A 20,498-nucleotide genomic window follows, 5' to 3' on the forward strand; every position below is an offset into this window, starting at 1 on the left:
AGAGAGCGAACATCTTTCACAAATGAGGCCTGTACACTTGGCGTCTGATCATGATGACGTATGTCTGCTGTTTGCCGTCTCCAGTGTTGGTTCCCATCCTGGAATTCTTCGATCACCCTGGCAACTTCTGGTCCCGCAACCATCCAGCGACTTAGGGCACTAGGGTTGTCAGTGAGCCCAACTGCTCCACTGTCTCTTTTGATGCAGGCACTATTCTGCTCATGTGCCTGGTCAATCAGGATTGAAGAGAACACCCTCTGTGTTTTCTGAACGGTGAAGTGGCTTTCCCTGAATTTCCTGGCTACATCTGGGTGTTTGATAGTGAGTTCGACCATGTCCTTCAGGTGCACTGGTATCCACCTAGCATAGTGGGTGTGATCCAGTGCATGGAACCAGGGGACCAGCTCTGTTAGAGCATCGAGGTACATCATTAACGATCCCTGCCTGAGAGAACGCACATACACTAGAACCAACAGTTCTAGTTCCAGCACGGTTGCCCAGTAGTGAAACTGGGGGATGTCTTCTCCTCTCTGGCAACACCAGTCTTCAAACTCCGGAAGGTCCTCTGCATCCCTGGTTTCTCCCAGACAGTAGTGGTTGTAGGCACGGTGAAGCAGGATTTACAGTGCTGCTGCAGTCACTTGATGTGCTCTTCTTGTGCGCAAGACATGGGATGCTCACAGGAATGAGTCTGCTGTCCCTGCTGTCACAATCTCGGCTGGCACAAGTGCTTGCACCCAACCACTCCCTTTCAGCCAGTCCCCCAGTGTCCTCAGTGCCGCCATCTCTATGTGGAGGCCACCAAACATCACCACTATCTGGTCTTCACCATAGCTCTCTGGCCACTTCCATTATATCTGCTTGGCCAAAGCAAACAGTGGCTGATCAACGGTGACCACTGGTGTATGTCCAGGATTCAGGTGTTCCACAGCATTCTTCACGACGTCCATTGAGTGCCGGATCATGGCCACTGTGTGGGATCATGTGTGAGTACCGGATCACTGTGTGAGTGCCGGATCATGGCCACTACCATTGGATTCCTTGCCCCCAAAAACATACATTTAGATACCAGAATCAAGTCAATAGCTGCATTACGTCCAGAGATAATAGCAAATGTAGATTTCAAGTGGTGGCCATTTTGAAATCCAACATGGCGGACATAAAGAGAGAATTTCAAGTGGCCCAATATCTGAAAATGTTCGCAACATATTATTGTACATTTGTGCCAAATTTGGTGCTTGTATCACAAAATGCACAATTCTTTTGAATATTTGGGCTAAGCCGCCCCACTAAAAGGAAGCATTTGTTGTCATCGTTTTGAACATTAACAACTGCTTCTTAAAGTTCAATTACTCTTGGGAAAGCAATATAGGAAGAAGCTTAAAGAGGATCTGATTTCAAGATGTGTATATCTAAGAAAATGATTTTCTCAACGTTAAACTCACTTCCTTCTGTGTTATCATCAACATCTGTTCCATTCCTCTGAAGTTTATCATAAACATTACAATCTTGGAAACTTTGAAATGAAGAAATGAAAAAGGGGTTTGTTCTCAAATCAGGTGTTTCTTCTTTCAACTCATTTCTTTCATTGTCTTATTTTGTCAAATGTAATTTTACTCCCATACAGAATTTAATGGTATTAAATTCCCTCAGGCTCTTATTAATAAAGGTTTCAACAGCCAAACTAACTTTCACAATTACTTCAGCAACTTTGGTTCAGGGCTCTTTAAACCTAAAAGTTCCTATTTTTATATGATCCTTAAATGCCCCCATCAGTTTTTTTCAATAACAAACACAGCTGTATCTTCTGAGTTATTTTTTGTGTTTGTGTGATTAAAGATGACTCTTATAACTACATTTTAACAAGTCTTTTGAGCATATATCACAATGTTGTTTTTCTTATTCGACTGGTTGGATTAGTTGAAATATATTGAGTTTGTGTTTGCATGACTGTGTTTTGTTGTAATATTTGTAGTCCTTATTGCAAACATCACAATGAGTTATATTCACCATATTGATATAGCAAAAAAAAAAGATGATTTTCTCGGACCTATTTATACAAATACTTTTGTGTTTAAAATAAAAATTTCTGAGTGAAATCTCTTCCTGATTTATAGATACTTTGGTCTTTAAAATAAAATCTTCTTGGTGAAATCCCTTACTGATTTATACTCTTGTCTTTAAAATAAATCTTCTTGGTGAAATCTCTTGCTGATTTATGGATACTTTTGTCTATAAAATAAATCTTGTTGAAATCTCTTGCTGATTTATGGATACTTTTGTCTATAAAATAAATCTTCTTGGTGAAATCTCTTGCTGATTTATGGATACTTTTGTCTATAAAATAAATCTTGGTGAAATCTCTTGCTGATTTATGGATACTTTTGTCGATAAAATAAATCTTCTTGGTGAAATCTCTTGCTGATTTATTTCTTATACTTTTGTGTTTAAAATAAAATTTTGTTCCTATTTCTAAATGAATTCAAAAGGCTACCAATAAATGTTAGTCTGGTTTGTAGTTTATGAAAACACCTTTTCTCATAACTTTCATCATCATCGAGCATATTGATAAATAATATGTTGAGATTTGTTTTTGGGCTAAATATCTTTGTTGAGTTTAAACACAAAATGATAAACCTCCCTCAGCGTACTGCTCTGAGCTCTTCCTGAACCACAGATTTTAAAATTGTAGTAAATGATTTTTTCATTGTTTTCTGGACATTCATTAAATCTTTTTAATCCTCTCAGTCTGTGTGCTTTTTTACGGTTGCCTTGGTTATTCCTTCGATGATACTTTTTTGATACTGTCCACATTTATTATGTTTCCCATTCAAATACCAAGGTTGTGATTTTCTCCACTCTTTGGTTTGGTTTTTGCTTGGCTCTATACTTTTCCAGAGTTTTGAGGCCATTTATATAGAAGTAATTTTGCTTAAACTGATTTTTGGAATGGATGAGATATCTTAAATACATAATTTTAAATGTAAAGTTTTACAGCACAAGGGAGTATTATTCATTGGTATGGATATAAAGGGAAGGAATCTTTGTTCAAATGGGGGTAAAAGAAAAAGAGGGTGGAGGGTGGGTGGTCAAGGGTAAAGGGTAGGGGGTAAAATTAAATTTTTTAAAAAAGTTTTTGATGCAGAGTCGAGGCTCATGAAAGAGCTTGGACCCAGAAACAATTTAATGCAGAGTAGCTGGAGCAGGATGAGTGGAAGACGTGGGGGAGGAGAAGGAGAAGTTGGTCCAAGAGTAGATCTGTTTGTAAGAAAAAATGTACTCCTTTTTATTGACAAGGTCAAATAGTTTTTCCCTGAATCAACATTAAAGTCAATGGGGGAAATGGGATAGTCACACAACCAACAAAATTCCCCAACTGTTCTAATTATGTCTCTTATTAATTATGTAACACACCAGTACACAAATGTTATCCCTGTGTCGTTAGAGGCGACCAGGTTGTTTCAGGAAGGGCATCCGGTGTAAAACATGTGCCAAATCACTATGCGGATCATACGGATGATCCGCTGTGGTGACCCCCAAAAGGGATCAGCCGAAAGAAGAAGAAGAAGACCAGTACACAAATGCCACACAAAATACACCACACAAAAACAAGTCCTGGCGATGGGCTGCAATCCCTGATTGCTCTATTTCTTGTTTTTTTATATTCAATGTTGAGGCGCGTATAACAGCGAATACACAGAAGGTATAACAAGGGGAGCAGGAGACAAGAGAGGCAGGAGAGGGAAGCACAAAACAGTGGGGAACAGAGACTTTGGATCAGTGGAAGGGAGAGGGATGGGGCGGGGTACACGGGGTAAACAAGTTGGACACTACAGGGACTTTCAGCAGGTCCTTATACTCCAGGGAATTTCAGGAAGGAAAGTCGATATTTTTTATAGGTTTTAGGATAAATCCAATATGGCTGTCAAACTTTGTGTCCTATGACATCATGTGTGTGAACCCTTTGTTTGTCATGGATAGGCGGTCATACGTGGGAAGTTTAGCCTCAATCTGTTCAGGCACTTCAGAGAAGAAAATTTTTGAAGGTGTTAAAAAAACCATATGACTGCCGAATCACATGACCAATGACGACATCAAAAATTTTTCTGTGGACCATTTTATCCCTCGATGACCCTCAAAAATTTTCATACTGATCAGATGTAGCATTCTACATATGCATTTATGACATCATAATGAAGGTACCTATGATGTCATAAAAATCATGCTTATTTCCCTTGAGAAGTACTTGCCATGTGACAAGTTTCAATTTTTTCCCTTCGTGCAGTTTCAGAGATAGGTCAAATTTTTCCCCATTTTTCCAACATGGCTGCGAAACCACGTGACCTATGATGTCATAATTATGAATGAAACAATTTACATGAGTATTCGCTCCTTTGGTGAAAATTTCGTGTCACTCCAACAAGCGGTTGCGAAGAAAAACAAGAAAGTTCTGTGTGGATAAACAAACAAACACGAAAAGACGTCGTGCAGAGCACGATACTTACAAAATCCATAAAACTAATTGGATCTCAACAATAATTAATGGTTGAATTCAATGACCAAATATGCAACTGCTCTTCAAATTTCAAGTCAATCAGATGAAAATTGAAAATTTAGAAATTCGGTCTATGTTGGCCTTCTGGCCTAAGTTGACCTTTTTGTCCAAGTTAACCTAAAAAACAACTGATGTTTGAATTCAGTGACATCATATGCAAATGCTCTTCAAATTTGAAGTCAATCGGATGAAAATTAATGATTTTAGAAATTTCGGCCTATTTTGACCGTTTGACCAATGTTGACCTCAAACATAATTGGTGATTGAATTCAGTGACCTGACATGCAAATCCTCTTCAAATTTGAAGTCAACCAGATGAAAATTGAGGATTTTAGAAATTAGAAAACATTGTCGACCTTTGGCCTATGATGACCTTTTCACTTCAAAAATAAACAGGATTCTGTCAGACCACCAACTCCATCATTTGGTGGTTTTGTGAAGATCGGTTTAAAATTGTGACCTGCGAGCGATTAAATATGAGCGTACAGACAAACAAACGGAAGTAATCAACATATACTTGTCAAATTTTTTTGGGGGGGGCTAAGTAACAAGAAGTCGTCAGGCGGTGGTAGCCTGACAGGAATGACGAAAATCATGCAAATGACGGCACTGTCACTTTTACCTTTGAACGTGGTTTCAATTTGATACCTGCATCTTGAAGCATTTCCGAGTTATCTTTTTTTGTACTTCAAAAAAACCGTTTTCTTTAACATAGGTGACTTCGTTGTCATGGAACAAACATTATAAGTCAACGAATAGCCACAACTTCAGAAATCTGTTCCCCCGCCCCAAAAGAAATCTTGCGTTTTAATAATGATGGGGTTGTCAAATCTGCGAGGAATTTGTCGGTGATGTTTTCCAACTCATTTTTGTCAAGTTTGACGTCACGTAGCACAAACACTTTTGGTCGTATCTGTTTTATGCAAATGATGTCACTCTCACCTTGACCTTTGACATATGCAGTCAAAAAAACATTGACAGCCTCACTTTTGTCCTTCGGAATCCTCTGCTAAAGTTTGACGAAGATAGCTGAAAGCGTTCGCGAGTTATTGCACTCACAGACAAACATGTGGCCGAGCCAACGCAAGCCGACAAACGAGACAGACCGACATATGATGAAATTTTTCCATTTTTGTCACAACAAACAGACAGAGAGACCCAAATGCAATACCCTCTCCTCTGGCGAGAGTAAAAACCATCACGAGCTAAACCATGGTACGATGGATCAGTCTTTCTGGCTTGGATGTTTCATGCAAGGAACATATTGCTCAGCATACAAGGCCACAAGAAAACAAGAAAAAAAAAATCGATTCAAAAGGATACTTCTTTGCTTTCTGTGCATCTAATTGAGAATACGCAGAAATTAACTGTGCCAAAGTCTTCATATCTTCTGGGTTTTGTCTGCAAGGAAAGATGGACCTCATAAGACAGTACAAATCCATACTCTAAGAATACCTAAAAATGCAGCTTTAAATAAAATGAAACTGCACTCCCTTAAGTTATTTCTCCAATCCATCTCATCCCACTTTACACACCCTCTGCCACCCCACAGCATCCCACAATCATACAACCCTTTCTTTCAAACCTCCTTATCGACGCTTCATTTCAAATTACCCATCATCCCTCGAATGCACAGCTTACCCCCTCCCCAATGTTCTCTATTACAATTTCCCTTACACTTGCCCATCCGTCAACAGGCCTTGACCGTCAATTACAGACACTCGTCAATCCCCTCTCCCCTTTACAAACCCCCTTCTTACTTCCATAACTGCTCTAGATCTGCAACTGCTTCATTTTCACGGTTGTGTCTTATCTTGTAATTGGCAGATTCTTTCATGAGCCGCAGGTACACAGCAGATCCCGGCTGAAAGTACAAGTACTGATTAGTGTATATAAATTCCAAGTTACAAAACAATAAAAAGAGAAGAATGCATACAATCATATTTTGTCAAGCGTCGAAGGATTGAGGCCTGTTCTAATCAAGGATTGAGGCCTGTTCTAATCAAGGATTGAGGCCTGTTCTAATCAAGGATTGAGGCCTGTTCTAATCAAGGATTGAGGCCTGTTCTAATCAAGGATTGACTCCTGTTCTAATCGATCAACATTTGAACTTGATTGACGAAGTTTCTTGCACACCCAATGTTGTTCCTTCACAGACACACCATTATGTTTGTGTTGCTTAAAGGGGAACCCAAACACTCAAACCACCTCGACGATAATCTATCCCTTGATACCCAACAAAATAGATATGATGTCTTTTCCAGATTTCCGAATTATGAAGTAGGGAAATTTGTGATTACAAGTCGAAATCGTCTTCTTCACATCAGCCATGATGTCACATTCAGAAGTTGACAGTCATATCTGTACTGTTTCCGGCTTGCATCATGGTATGATTTAACTCAAACGGCGAATAATTTTCGATTTTCCACAAGTATGCCGAGTCGATGTGTCCTTAGTGCTTTGAGCAATACAAACTGAGAAGGTTCAAGCAACACCAATGGCAGAAAGACCCTAAGTTTGCCTGAAATTGGACAAGGTTTGTCCAAAATAGCCGAATGTGGATCGGGCCGACAAATGTTCCCTTTTGTGCGCGGAACATTTTACAGAGCACCGTTATGAAACAACAGAGATAGCTAGATGCTGTGGTTATCCGCCAGGATTTAGAGAGCATGCCATCCCCACGATAAAGCGGAAGAAAGAGCCGTCGCTCTAAACTAACACCATCTCTACCGAGCTACGGATGATTTGAGCGGTGAATCAAACACCTGTTGCCATTGCCCGGCAGTTACCACAAGAGGACCTGAAAATAATTATCCATTATCAACACAAATATTCACAAATCAAATGTACCACGGTCTGTTTATAGTGGAGAACAAGGATGTGTGCATCATCTACTCCTCTGAGAGGATTTGACTGAGGAATCTAAATCTTTCAGAGTCCCCCGTGATGTAACCAAGTTTGAATGTATAATGTATATTTATGTTCCGCGCATGTCCTTCCTGCCTCATGCATATTCATGTTTTGCCTCATGCATATTCATGTCTTGCCTCATGCATATTCATGTCTTGCCTCATGCATATTCATGTCTTGCCTCATGCATATTCATGTCTTGCCTTATGCATATTCATGTATTGCCCATGTCTTGCTTCATGCATATTCATGTTTTGCCCATGTCTTGCCTCATGCATATTCATGTTTTTCCTCTTGCATATTTATGCTCCGCCCATGTCTCCCCTCATGCATATTTATGTCTTGCCTCATGCATATTCATGTTTTGCCCATGTCTTTCCTCATGCATATTCGTTTTTCCTCTTGCATATTTATGCCCCGCCCATGTCTTTCCTCATGCATATTCGTTTTTCCTCTTGCATATTTATGCCCCGCCCATGTCTTTCCTCATGCATATTCGTTTTTCCTCTTGCATATTTATGCTCCGCCCATGTCTTGTCTCATGCATATTCATGTCTTGCCTCATGCATATTCATGTTTTGCCCATGTCTTGCCTCATGCATATTCGTTTTTCCTCTTGCATATTTATGCCCCGCCCATGTCTTGCCTCATACATATTCATGTTTTTCTCTTGCATATTTATGCCCCGCCCATGTCTTGCCTCATGCATATTTATGCTCCGCTCATATCTTGCCTCATGCATATTTATACTCCGCCCATATCTTGCCTCATGCATATTCATGTTTTGCCTCATGCATATTCATGTTTTTCCCCTTGCGTATTTATGCTCCGCCCATGTTTTGCCTCATGCATATTCATGTTTTGCCCCTTGCGTATTTATGCTCCGCCCATGTCTTTCCTCATGCATATTCATGTTTTGCCTCATGCATATTCATGTTTTACCCCTTGCGTATTTATGCTCCGCCCATGTCTTGCCTCATGCATATTCATGTTTTGCCTCATGCCTATTCATGTTTTGCCCCTTGCGTATTTATGCTCCGCCCATGTCTTGCCTCATGCATATTCATGTTTTGCCCCTTGCGTACTTATGCTCCGCCCATGTCTTGCCTCATGCCTATTCATGTTTTGCCCCTTGCGTATTTATGCTCCGCCCATGTCTTGCCTCATGCATATTCATGTTTTGCCCCTTGCGTATTTATGCTCCGCCCATGTCTTGCCTCATACATATTCATGTTTTTCCTCTTGCAGATTTATTCTCCGCCCATGTCTTGCCTCATACATATTCATGTTTTTCCTCTTGCAGATTTATTCTCCGCCCATGTCTTGCCTCATACATATTCATGTTTTTCCTCTTGCAGATTTATTCTCCGCCCATGTCTTGCCTCATACATATTCATGTTTTTCCTCTTGCAGATTTATTCTCCGCCCATGTCTTGCCTCATACATATTCATGTTTTTCCTCTTGCAGATTTATTGTCCGCCCATGTCTTGCCTCATACATATTCATGTTTTTCCTCTTGCAGATTTATTCTCCGCCCATGTCTTGCCTCATGCCTATTCATGTTTTGCCCCTTGCGTATTTATGCTCCGCCCATGTCTTGCCTCATGCATATTCATGTTTTGCCCCTTGCGTATTTATGCTCCGCCCATGTCTTGCCTCATACATATTCATGTTTTTCCTCTTGCAGATTTATTGTCCGCCCATGTCTTGCCTCATGCATATTCATGTTTTTCCTCTTGCATATTTATGCTCCACCCATGTGTTTGCATCATCTCCGACACGAGATGATGTTGCGGCTCTTCCCTGTCTGGCGGAATGGTTGTTTTGTGTGGATAAAGCAAGTTTTTTTTTTATCGTCAAACTTGAAGTGTTTTAAAACAAAGTAAAAGCGATTTAAACCTCTAAGAGTTGGTAAGCTGCCTGGAGTATTCTTTCTTCAAAGAATCGAGACACATCGGCTGTTCCAGGAGAGTAAAAACCCGACTTCCCTCTCATCTTACTACCATGCAGAAAGCCACTTTGTCGTGCTCGCTTCACAAGTGGTCTGTTGCTGGCTCCTGGGGTTCATCCAATATTTCCAGGTCTTCGCTTATGTTTAAAGCCAGAACAGAAGCAGCAGTGGCCTCTGCTCGAGCTTCCATGGAATGTCAATCGGACGAAGCTCAATTGCTACTCGACGAAGAGCAACGATTGGTGGCTGCACCGCAATATATGCAGCAACGATTGATGGCTGCACAGTAACAGATACATCTCAAACAACTGAAGCAGGAAGAAGAAGCTGGAGTGACTGGCCCACTTGGAAGCAATGTATGTGTGATGCCGTATTGGCTGTTGGGGCATGTTCAAAAATATTTCGGCAGCTGGATTACCTACACCTGCAGAGAAGATGTGAATGCTTTTGTCCAGGAAAACCACATCTCCGCTGCCATCTATTTTATCTGAAGATGATAGTGAAGGTATTCCACCAGATACTCGGTTACGTGCTGTCCCAGCTATGTCGCTCAAACCAGTGTCATTTCAGGCAGACCCCCTTCACCAGCCGTCAACGCTGCAGCACCAGCATCCATGGAGAACTCATCAACAACTATAAGGGCACTCAGTAGAGTGCATACCACCGTGACATAATGCCTGATCAATGAGAACATATCGGACCCAATACATTTTTGAAATGACACTATATATCGTTTTTTGCCTTATCTCTTAATAGTGAAGAATCACTCAAAGTATTAAATAATTATCGTATCCAGATCCAGAGTCTGATCTTCACCAAAATCGAATCAATTTGTCAGGGTCACACACCCAAACTGTCCACCAAGTTTCATCCGAATCCGTCCACAACTTTTTGAGATATCGTGCAAATATATGAGTTATATATGAGATATCTTACATCTGAGATATCGTGCTTATATTGCTCTGTCTCTCAATGGTGAAGAATCAGTTAAAAAATTATCGGATCCGGATCCAGAATCAGATCTTCACCAAAATGTAAACATTTCTTCCTCGTCACACACCCAACATGTCCACCAAGTTTCATCCAAATCCATCCACAACTTTTTGAAATGTCGTGCTCGATATCATTTTTATCTTGCCAAAACGAAGTTTTTGCAAGATATGTAAGTTTTTTTTTTGTTGTTGCCTGTAATCACATATAAAAAAATTCTGCAGAGCACAGTTATCATTAGAAATTTTTGTAACTTCGCATATCAGAGGCCTATAGAGGTCCCTTTCAGCGCATAAAAATTTGAAGGTCAAGGTCAAAGGTCAAGGTCACTTTGTCGCAAATCAGGGGAGTCGACGAAACTCTTATTTTTTGAGTAATTTTGATCGGATCGTCTTCAAACTTCATGGGAATATAGTTCATGGTCTGGCGCTCAGCTGATTAATTTTTGGTGGCAATTGGCCTTGACCTTCATGGTTAGCGCCTCAGGTCAAACATATTTGACCCCAAAGTCAAATTTTCAAGTTTTAGGAACCATATCGTGTAGTACCTCAAATTGAACACCTCGATATGTCAAGCTTGAGACATTATGACGTCATTTGGTGACGTTATGAGGTAAACGCATATTTTTCATGGTTACTCTGTAGAACGATTCTCATCGGAATCTCTCGTCGGCAGATATTCCTCAAGGAGTCCCTCCTGGTGGATAGCAGCTCTGTTCACCTCAGTGTGACCTTAAATAAGTCACACGTGGTCACCTTTTGGCAAGATACGGGTCACCCTGAGGGTGACATTGGTTTATTTCATTTTTGGCCCAATCTCTCAATGGTGAAGAATCACTTAAAAAAATTCTTGCAGTCGGATCCCAATCCGGATCTTCACCAAAATCTAATCAGTTTGTCATTGTCACACCAAACCTGCCATCCAAATCTGTCCACAACTTTTTGAGGTATGCTGCACACAAATAAACAGACAGACAGAGTTGAAAACAAAACCTCCTTCCACCTTCGGTGGCGGACGTAATAAACGTGTCCAACAGGCAAGTTCTGTCTGCTCAGTATAACACGATGCCAGCTCATGATCTCTCGTACGAAACTCACCAGACACCAACCAATTCCTCACACATAGCCTTCGTGTTGTCATCCTTCTCCAATGCTACACGTCACGGCTGCACATTGAACACCACTGCGTTAACGTGCCCCGGCATGACCTCGTGGGGCACAAAGCCGTCTCCGGTCACGGCCGCTCGCTATCACACTGTGAATATTGACCTTACTTCACCGTCCAGTGGGATTACAACTGACAACCAATCGGCTTGTTTTTCACTAAATCCAATGTACACCCGTGCTATACCCACATATGCTGTGAGGATGTACACCACTCATCCGGCGACAACGTTACCGGTTTCAAGGCATTCACTATTGGGTCGAGACATCAAGCCATCAATCTGTCAACAGTGATGCCTACCATGCAGGACTGTGTAAACTAACCGTCTCGTCAAGACTTGTTTTCAAATAGGATTTCTGTGTTTAACGATAAGCCTGACAAGTTCAGGAGATGTCGTGTGGCCTTCGAGAACATGATCGGACGAGTACCGCCAGCATCCGATGAACAACTAAACCTCATGGTTCAACATATGGCTGACGGTTCAGAATCCAAAACACTCGTAGAGTGTCTTCACCGAGTTGACAGTTCTCACCCTCATGTCGGTTTAGAAGCAGGTATAGAATCACCTTCAAGAAAGATTGGGCAGCTTTGTAGCAGTTACACAATCATTGCTAAACAAGCTGGAACTTTTGTCTCAGGTTTCACCTGATGACCACAAATCTTTGAGGAAGTTTCGCAACACCGAGCAAATAGAGACCACCAAGAACGATGGTTCACTCCCTGGAAGACAACCATTTTCTCATGATCATGGAGGATGGATTCATCAGGAATGATAATGGCAATTGGGTGGCTGTGTTATCCTTCAGAGACGATGTAAAACTTCCAGACGATCGACTCCTTGAAATTAACCATTTAAAGTCCCTTTGTAAGCTTCCAGATAAGAAACCAGCCCTTAAACAGCAGTACATGGATTTCATGGCTAAACTCCTTTCCAAAGGACATGCTGAGCCTCTTGAACCAGGAACAGAGGAAAAATGACTGGGATAGTATCTTCCTCATTTTGCTGTATTCCATCCACGCAAACCTGAAACTATTTGTGTGGTGTTTGACGACAATGCTCCCTGTCATGATGTCTCACGAAATAAGGCACTACTTCAGGGTCCAGACCTCATCAATGTTCTCCTCGGGGTATTAGTACGCTTCAGACAGGAACCTGTAGACATCGGTCACCCTCACCAACTTGCTATTTAACAAACACAAGGATCGGGGTCCGTTCCTCACGACCCAACCAAGAGCCAAAGGCCAGTGTCTTGCTTCACCGTGCGAGCCAAATCGCCTCAACACGATTACAAGAATCGTGCCGTCTTCTTCGTGCGTCGAAGGAAAGCCAGCCATAAAACCCTGTTCTTACAGGCCATCTCCTAACTACGTTTTTTTTCTCGACCGCGTGCGTCCTTCACTCTGTACTCAACCTCTCTTCCGAAGTTAACTCTGCCTAAAACAAGTTAGTGTGGAACGCAAAGCGATTCAGCAAGATGAATATATACTTGATAACTTTTACTAGCCAACCGAGTCAAGACCAATTCAACTCTTAAATCCCACTACAAATAAACCGGTAACCAACTCAGTGCTGACGAAGATCCAAACCTGGTAAAGGCAAAGTTACAATTCATCACAAATCAAGTTTATCTGGTCGACGACTGATACGACCACTTCTAGTACAAGTTACACAAGGGGAGACTGTCGGCCTCGGCGGGGTGACTGCCCTGTCTGGCTCAGGCAGCTCGACAGAACGCGCAGCGTCGGTATCTGGAGGCTTCAGGTTTGACAAACCGCTTGGGCCATCACTGACCTCACAGGTCGCATTATCAGCTTCAATGAAAGGCCGATGGAGGTTAGCACCCTCGTTGGCTACACTGGTGCTCTTACGTAAATGTCGACGATTCCGGCGATAAGTATCACCGTGTCTCGGGACCGAACCACATACGAACGCGGCTCCGAGTGCTGCTTCACAATCACAGCTGGTATCCACCGTTTGGAACCCGGAGAAGGTTCCATTCTAACTTCGTCATTTGGATGTAATGGTGGAAGATCTTTGTGTGTGTGACGACCATTGTAGAACCTCTGTTTAGCTTTCTCCAGGTCGAAGTGTCTTTTCACAGCAACACGGTCATAAGCCATAGGTACTAGAAGACTACGGGCAGTGGGCAGGGTATTCTTCGGACGTCTTCCCATCAGTAGTTGAGCAGGCGAAAGGTGGATGCCTTCCAATGGCGTTGTGGGATAATCCAGCAAGGCCAGGTGCTTGTCCGAACATTTTCTCCAGAGTCGTTTGATGGTTTGTACAGCCCTTTCAACTTCTCCATTTGAACGTGGATACCTGGGACTAGATGTTCTAACACAGATACCGTGATCTTTGCAGAACTTTTTCAAAAGTTGTGAGTTGTACATTGTCCCATTATCATGCCATAGAGTCTCTGGTAGACCGTGGCGACTGAACCGTGCTTTCAGTCGCTCAAGCGTTGTGCTGCAGCGTAAATCCTTCACTTCGTCCACTTCGATAAATTTGGAATAATAGTCAACCGTTATCAGGTATGTCTTACCATCAAATTGGAACAGGTCTGTCCCAATTTCACTCCAAGGTAGATCCGGTGTACGAGTCGGTTTCAGGGGCTCAGCAGGCAAGCAGATTTGATAGCTTGCACACTTGGAGCAGTTCTGAACAGTTTGCTCAATGTCCGCATTCATGGAGGGCCAGTATAGAACTTCCCTAGCTCATTGTTTGCACTTGACTATTCCGAGATGCGATTTGTGAATCAGGTTCAGCATGCGTGGTCTCAGAGTAGGTGGTACAACGATTCACATGCCTTTGTATAGGATGCCATCCCATAACGGAAAGTTCACTCTGGGAATCCCAGTATGGTCGAAGATTGAATGATACACCTTGTCTGGCATCTGGCCATCCATCAAGAATCATTGACTGTAATTGACTGAGTTCTAACTCAGTTGATCTTTGAAGATCAGCATACCTCTTGTCAGAGACAGATAAAAAGTCCAACATTGAAATGTGCTCTAAGTTGTCTATTGCCGAACTAGTATCTGGCAGGTAGGCTCGAGAAAGCGTGTCCGGAAGCTGCATATCTTCCCCTTTTCTGTACCGAATATTGAGGTCATACCATTGCAATCTTCGTAGCATGCTCTGTAGTCTCATTGGAGCAGACAGCAAAGGCTTTTTGGCAATTATTTCCAGAGGTTTGTGGTCATTGTAGATGGTGACTGTTTTCCCAAAGATATAACAATGAAACTTTTTGCAGGCATGGACTCTGGAAAGCATCTCCTTCTCTGTTTGTGCGTACCGTGTCTCAGTCTCTGTGAGAGCCCTGGAGCTGTATGCAATGGGGCGGTCCTCCTGGACAAGAACTGCACCAAGTCCACTTCGGCTAGCATCACAGTGAATCTCGACTGGCTTGTTGACATCGAAGCATGCAAGAACAGGCAGATGACAGCAAAGTTCCTTCTGTCTCTCAAATGCTCTGGCTTGAGCCGGTTGCCATTGATAAACAACATCAGATTTCAGCAGTTCTCGGAATGGAACCAACTCTTCACTCAACCGAGGGATGAATTTTGACAAATACGTGATGAATCCGACGAAGCGCCTCACTGATTCCTTATCGGTTGGAGCCGGCATACTGCGAACTGCCTCAACTTTTACAGGATCAGGAGATAGTCCATCCTCAGACAGTATATGTCCTACATACTGTACCGACGACTGGCGGATTTTACATTTCTGCAGGTTCAACTTAAGATTGTAGTTTGTTGCCCGATCGATGACTTGTTTCAGAATTCGATCATGTACTTCCACATTTGGACGGGCGATGAGAATGTCATCCATGATCGCGACTGTTCCATTTATGCCTTCAATCATTTGGTCCATAATCCTCTGAAAAATTTCGGGTGCACATTTCAGTCCAAAGGGAAGACGAAGCCACCGATACCTACCAAAAGGTGTATTGAAACATGTCAGATAGGATGATTCCTCATCTAGTTTGATTTGTCGGCATCCTGGCTTTGTGTCGAGCACTGAAAACACCTTGGCGTGAGGTATATTTGCAACGGCTTCCTCAACAGTACGCATGGGATGGTGCTCCCTCTTGATGACCTCGTTCAGATGGGATGCATCCAGACAAATTCTCAGTTTATCGTTTCTGAGAGATACCACCATTGAACTGACCCATTCTGTAGGTTTGTTCACTTTGGCAATGTATCCGTCCGATTCCATCTCCCCCAGTCGGGTTTTAATACGCGGCAAGAGGGAAGCGGGTTGTCGCCGAGAAGCATGTACAACTCCCTTTGCACTAGATTGCAATTTAATTGTATACATGCCTGGCAGAGTTCCTGTGGTTCGCACGAAATCTGGATAGTCCTTCAGTTCGGTAAGAACACCACAGGTATCCACTTCCGTTGCAACGGAATCAAGTCTGATGATTAGGCCCAGAGCTTCTGCAATATTACCAGAAATTATGTTTTCCTGTTGGAGAGCAACCACTTCAAATGTTGTGGTGACCAACTTGCCACGACACTGAACAGGAAGATCCACGGCTGTGACGGGTTTTAACTTGTGATTTGAGTAAGTGCACAATACCTTGGTCGATTGACGGAGTTCACCAGTGTGAGCAAGACGCTGGTAATCAGATAGTGTCATTGTGTTGCAGCGAGCTCCGGTATCAATCCTGAAGGTCACTTGCTTCCCTGATACCAAGAGAGCCTGTCTCCATTTGTCACAAGGTAATGAAAGCGTTGTCTGCAATGCGCTGATTCGCAGAATGTTTCCATTAGTTTCATCTGCATACTCGTTTGTATCAGCAGGAGCACCGTCCGACTGAGTTTCCACCGAGTGCACGCTAGCGCGTCGACGGCAAACTGCAAGCCAAAGGTTTGGCTTCTTGCAGTAAGAGCAGGTGGATCCAATTTCTGGACATCGGTGAAATCGAACACGGTGTCCGCATATTTGACAAAACTAAGCCAACATGCATCGCCACGGACTGGTCGAAGGAGGGAATCGGATTCTGGTTGCTTCAAAAGCACTGCCGATGCGTGCCAGTTAGACCATTCTGCTGCACTGATGGATGGAAAATAACCCTGGTCGGCAGCAGATTTACACACGCGGCAGAATCCAGATACGCGCCCATAGAGGGCGAGGCTCTCGCAGTTGCGGACGCCTTGGACAAGGCGCGCTACTTCGTACTGGGCTGCGAGAACCTGATCGTTGCGGTAGACCACAAACCACTGCTGAAACTCCTTTCGGACAGAGCACTTGACGACATACCCAACCCCCGCCTCAGGAACCTCAAGGAGAAGACACTGCGTTATCGCTTCCGCATCATACATATCCCGGGCATGAAGAACAAGGCGGCAGATGCCATGTCGCGCAGGCCGGTCGGCACCACGCGACCTCCACTCATGAACCTTCCAGATGACAATGCCACCACAGCGACCCACCTCCAACGAAGCACGCACACCGACGTCCTGTCCCTCCTACGCCAAACTGAGCCGGAGTATGACGACGACGTCGAGGAGGACAACCTGGCATGGTGTGCCGCGGGCCTCGAATCATTGCGATCAGTAACATGGGATCGCGTCAGGGAAGCCACCAGCAGCGATGGCGATATGCACATATTGGAGGGAATGAAAATGAACGGCATCCCCGACTCAAAAATCGAGATGCCAGAGACAATTCGCGACTATCACCAGTACCGCGAGAACATTACATCGACAGATGGAGTGATCCTATACAAGGACCGAGTAGTCATACCACCCTCACTCCACGGCGATGTGCTGAGCGCCCTACACGCTGCCCACCAGGGCGTATCAATGATGACCGCCCGCGCAGAATCCTCTGTATTCTGGCCAGGCATGTCGGCCGACATCAGCGCCACTCGGAAAAACTGCGAACACTGCCACCGGATGGCACCATCACAGCCTGGAGCGCCACCAACTCCACCTATTCTGGTCGTTTACCCCTTTCAGGCAGTGTGCTCGGACTTCTTTGTACACAGGGGTGCACACTACCTTGTGACGGTGGACAGATACTCGAACTGGCCGATCATCTCAAAGTCGACGGGTGGCGCCGCCGGACTCATAAACCACTTACGTCGCGCCTTCGTGACGTACGGGACACCAGAAGAGCTCGCGTCGGATGGGGGACCGGAGTTCACCTCCACCGAGACCAGGTCATTCCTGCACAGATGGGGCGTACACCACCGCTTGTCATCGGTGGCCTTCCCTCACAGCAACTGTCGCGCGGAGATTGGAGTTAAGACAATGAAACGACTTATCACGGACAACACCAGCCCGCAGGGAGAACTTGACACTGACGCTGTGCAGAGAGCGATACTACAATATCGTAACACGCCTGACCCTGACACGAAGATCTCCCCGGCAATGTGTGTCTTCGGCCGCCCGATACGCGATTTCATCCCAATTATCCCCGGGAAGTACAAACCGCACGACACTTGGCATGAGACCCTGAAAGCGAGGGAGGAGGCCCTCCGCAAACGTCATATCCGCACAGCCGACACCTGGGCAGAACACACCAAACGCCTTCCGCCACTTGCTGTAGGGGACCGAGTCCGCGTACAGAACCAGACAGGATTCCACCCAAAAAATGGGACAAGGCAGGCAGTATCGTGGAGATACGCCAACACGACCAATACGTGATCAAGATCGACGGCTCGGGCAGAGTCACACTTCGGAACAGGAAATTCCTGCGCAAGTTTAGCCCAGTTCGCAATGACCAGCTGCCACCCCGGTCTATCTATGATGATCTAGCAACCCGCATCACTGTACCTGCACCCGTTGTAACACCGCAACTGCCTGACCTCGACAGCGAACCCGTGACATCTGCGACGCCAACGGGGCCCACGCCGGCACTGACGTCAGTATGCACACCCCGGCGCAAGACGACACCCGTTTTAGACACGCCAGCAGCACCAGGACGAGGCACACCGAGGCGCGCGATCCTTCAGACGCCACCATCGGCCCCTGAAACCCCGAGAGCCCCATCCCCACTGGGGCCCGATGTGACACCACCAGCACCAGCAATAGGTCAACGCCGATCCAACAGAGCGACCAGCGTGCCTGCCTGGCACAAGGACAACTGCATGGAATAGTCACACGATGGGCAATATAAACTTTTGTTCATTCATTAAACTTAATATTTTCTCAGCCTTTATCTATTAACATAATAAAGACTCGGAGGGAGATAGAGAACATTGTACTTTACGGTACTTCTACATATCGACGGTCCCCTGTGCCAGTGCGCATGCGCAGCCTGAGCCGCAGCCAGGGATGTTGTGGGTGTTTCAACCTGTTCAAAACTTGTTTGATTATTGTCGTTCCACACTAATAAAGTGGTCGAACAAATTGAACTCTGTTCTTATTTAGTAATATTAATTATTTGAGATGAGATCCTGTTCTATGCGGTGTAGTTGTTGTTGTGAAGGTAATGTTGAGGTATAATGTTGAGGTAATATTAATTTTTTTAGATGAGATCCTGTTCTTGGCGGTGTAGTTGTTGTTGTGAAGGTAATGTTGAGGTAATATTTATTCTTTTTAGATGAGAACCTGTTCTCGGCGGTGTAGTTATTGTTGTGAAGGTCATGTTGCGGTATAATCTTGAGGTAATAGTTATTTTTTTGATGAGATCCTGTTCTTGGCGGTGTAGTTGTTGTTGTGAAGGTAATGTTGAGGTATAATGTTGAGGTAACATTAATTTTTTTTAGATGAGATCCTGTTCTATGCGGTGTAGTTATTGTTGTGAAGGTCATGTTGAGGTATAATGTTGAGGTAATATTTATTTTATTAGATGAGAACCTGTTCTAGGCAGTGTAGTTGTTGTTGTGAAGGTAATGTAGAGGTATAATGTCGAGGTAATATTAATTTTTTTTCGATGAGAACCTGTTCTTGGCGGTGTCGTTGTTGTTGTGAAGGTAATGTTGAGGTATAATGTTGAGGTAATATTTATTTTTTTAGATGAGATCCTGTTCTCGGCAGTGTTGTTGTTGTTGTGAAGGTAATGTTGAGGTAATAGTTATTTTTTTAGATGAGATCCTGTTCTCAGCGGTGTAGTTGTTGTTGTGAAAGTAATGTTGAGGTAATATTAATTTTTTTACATGAGATCCTGTTCTCAGCGTTTTTGTTGTTGTTGAGGGAAAATGTTGAGGTAATATTTATTTTTTTAGATGAGATCCTGTTCTATGCAGTGTAGTTGTTGTTGTGAAGGTCATGTTGAGGTAATATTTATTTTATTAGATGAGAACCTGTTCTAGGCAGTTTAGTTGTTGTTGTGAAGGTAATGTTGAGGTATAATGTCGAGGTAATATTATTTTCTTTCGATGAGAACCTGTTCTTGGCGGTGTCGTTGTTGTTGTGAAGGTAATGTTGAGGTAATATTTATTTTTTTAGATGAGATCCTGTTCTCGGCGGTGTCGTTGTTGTTGTGAAGGTAATGTTGAGGTAATATTTATTTTTTTAGATGAGATCCTGTTCTTGGCGGTGTAGTTGTTGTTGTGAAGGTAATGTTGAGGTAATATTTATTTTTTTAGATGAGATCCTGTTCTCGGCGTTGTAGTTGTTGTTGAGGGAAAATGTTGAGGTAATATTTTTTTTTTAGATGAGATCCTGTTCTCGGCGGTGTCTTTATTGTTGTGAAGGTCATGTTGAGGTATAATCTTGAGGTAATAGTTATTTTTTTGATGAGATCCTGTTCTTGGCGGTGTAGTTGTTGTTGTGAAGGTCATGTTGAGGTATAATGTAAAGGAAATAGTTATTTTTTTAGATGAGAACCTGTTCTTGGTGGTGTAGTTGTTGTTGTGAAGGTAATGTTGAGGTAATTTTTTTTTTTTGATGAGATCCTGTTCTAGGCAGTGTAGTTGTTGTTGTGAAGGTAATGTTGAGGTATAATGTTGAGGTAATATTTATTTTATAAG

General features: G+C 43.4%; 1 protein-coding gene across 1 annotated transcript in view; it reads right to left on the minus strand.

Annotated features, from left to right (window-relative positions):
• The window catches only part of LOC147012530 (signal recognition particle subunit SRP72-like), a 46,556-nt gene that overhangs the window by 10,458 nt on the left and 15,600 nt on the right, over positions 1-20,498 (minus strand). The window contains exons 2-3 of the mRNA XM_085855749.1: positions 6,316-6,419; positions 5,879-5,956 (exon numbers count right to left, since the gene is read on the minus strand). Coding sequence (XP_085711875.1) covers positions 5,879-5,956; positions 6,316-6,419 — 182 coding nt within the window. The remainder of the gene's footprint in view (positions 1-5,878; positions 5,957-6,315; positions 6,420-20,498) is intronic.

The sequence above is a fragment of the Eptatretus burgeri genome, chromosome 14, assembly GCF_056783735.1.
Source record: "Eptatretus burgeri isolate ZD-2024b chromosome 14, Ebu_testis_v1, whole genome shotgun sequence".
NCBI lineage: Eukaryota > Metazoa > Chordata > Myxini > Myxiniformes > Myxinidae > Eptatretus > Eptatretus burgeri.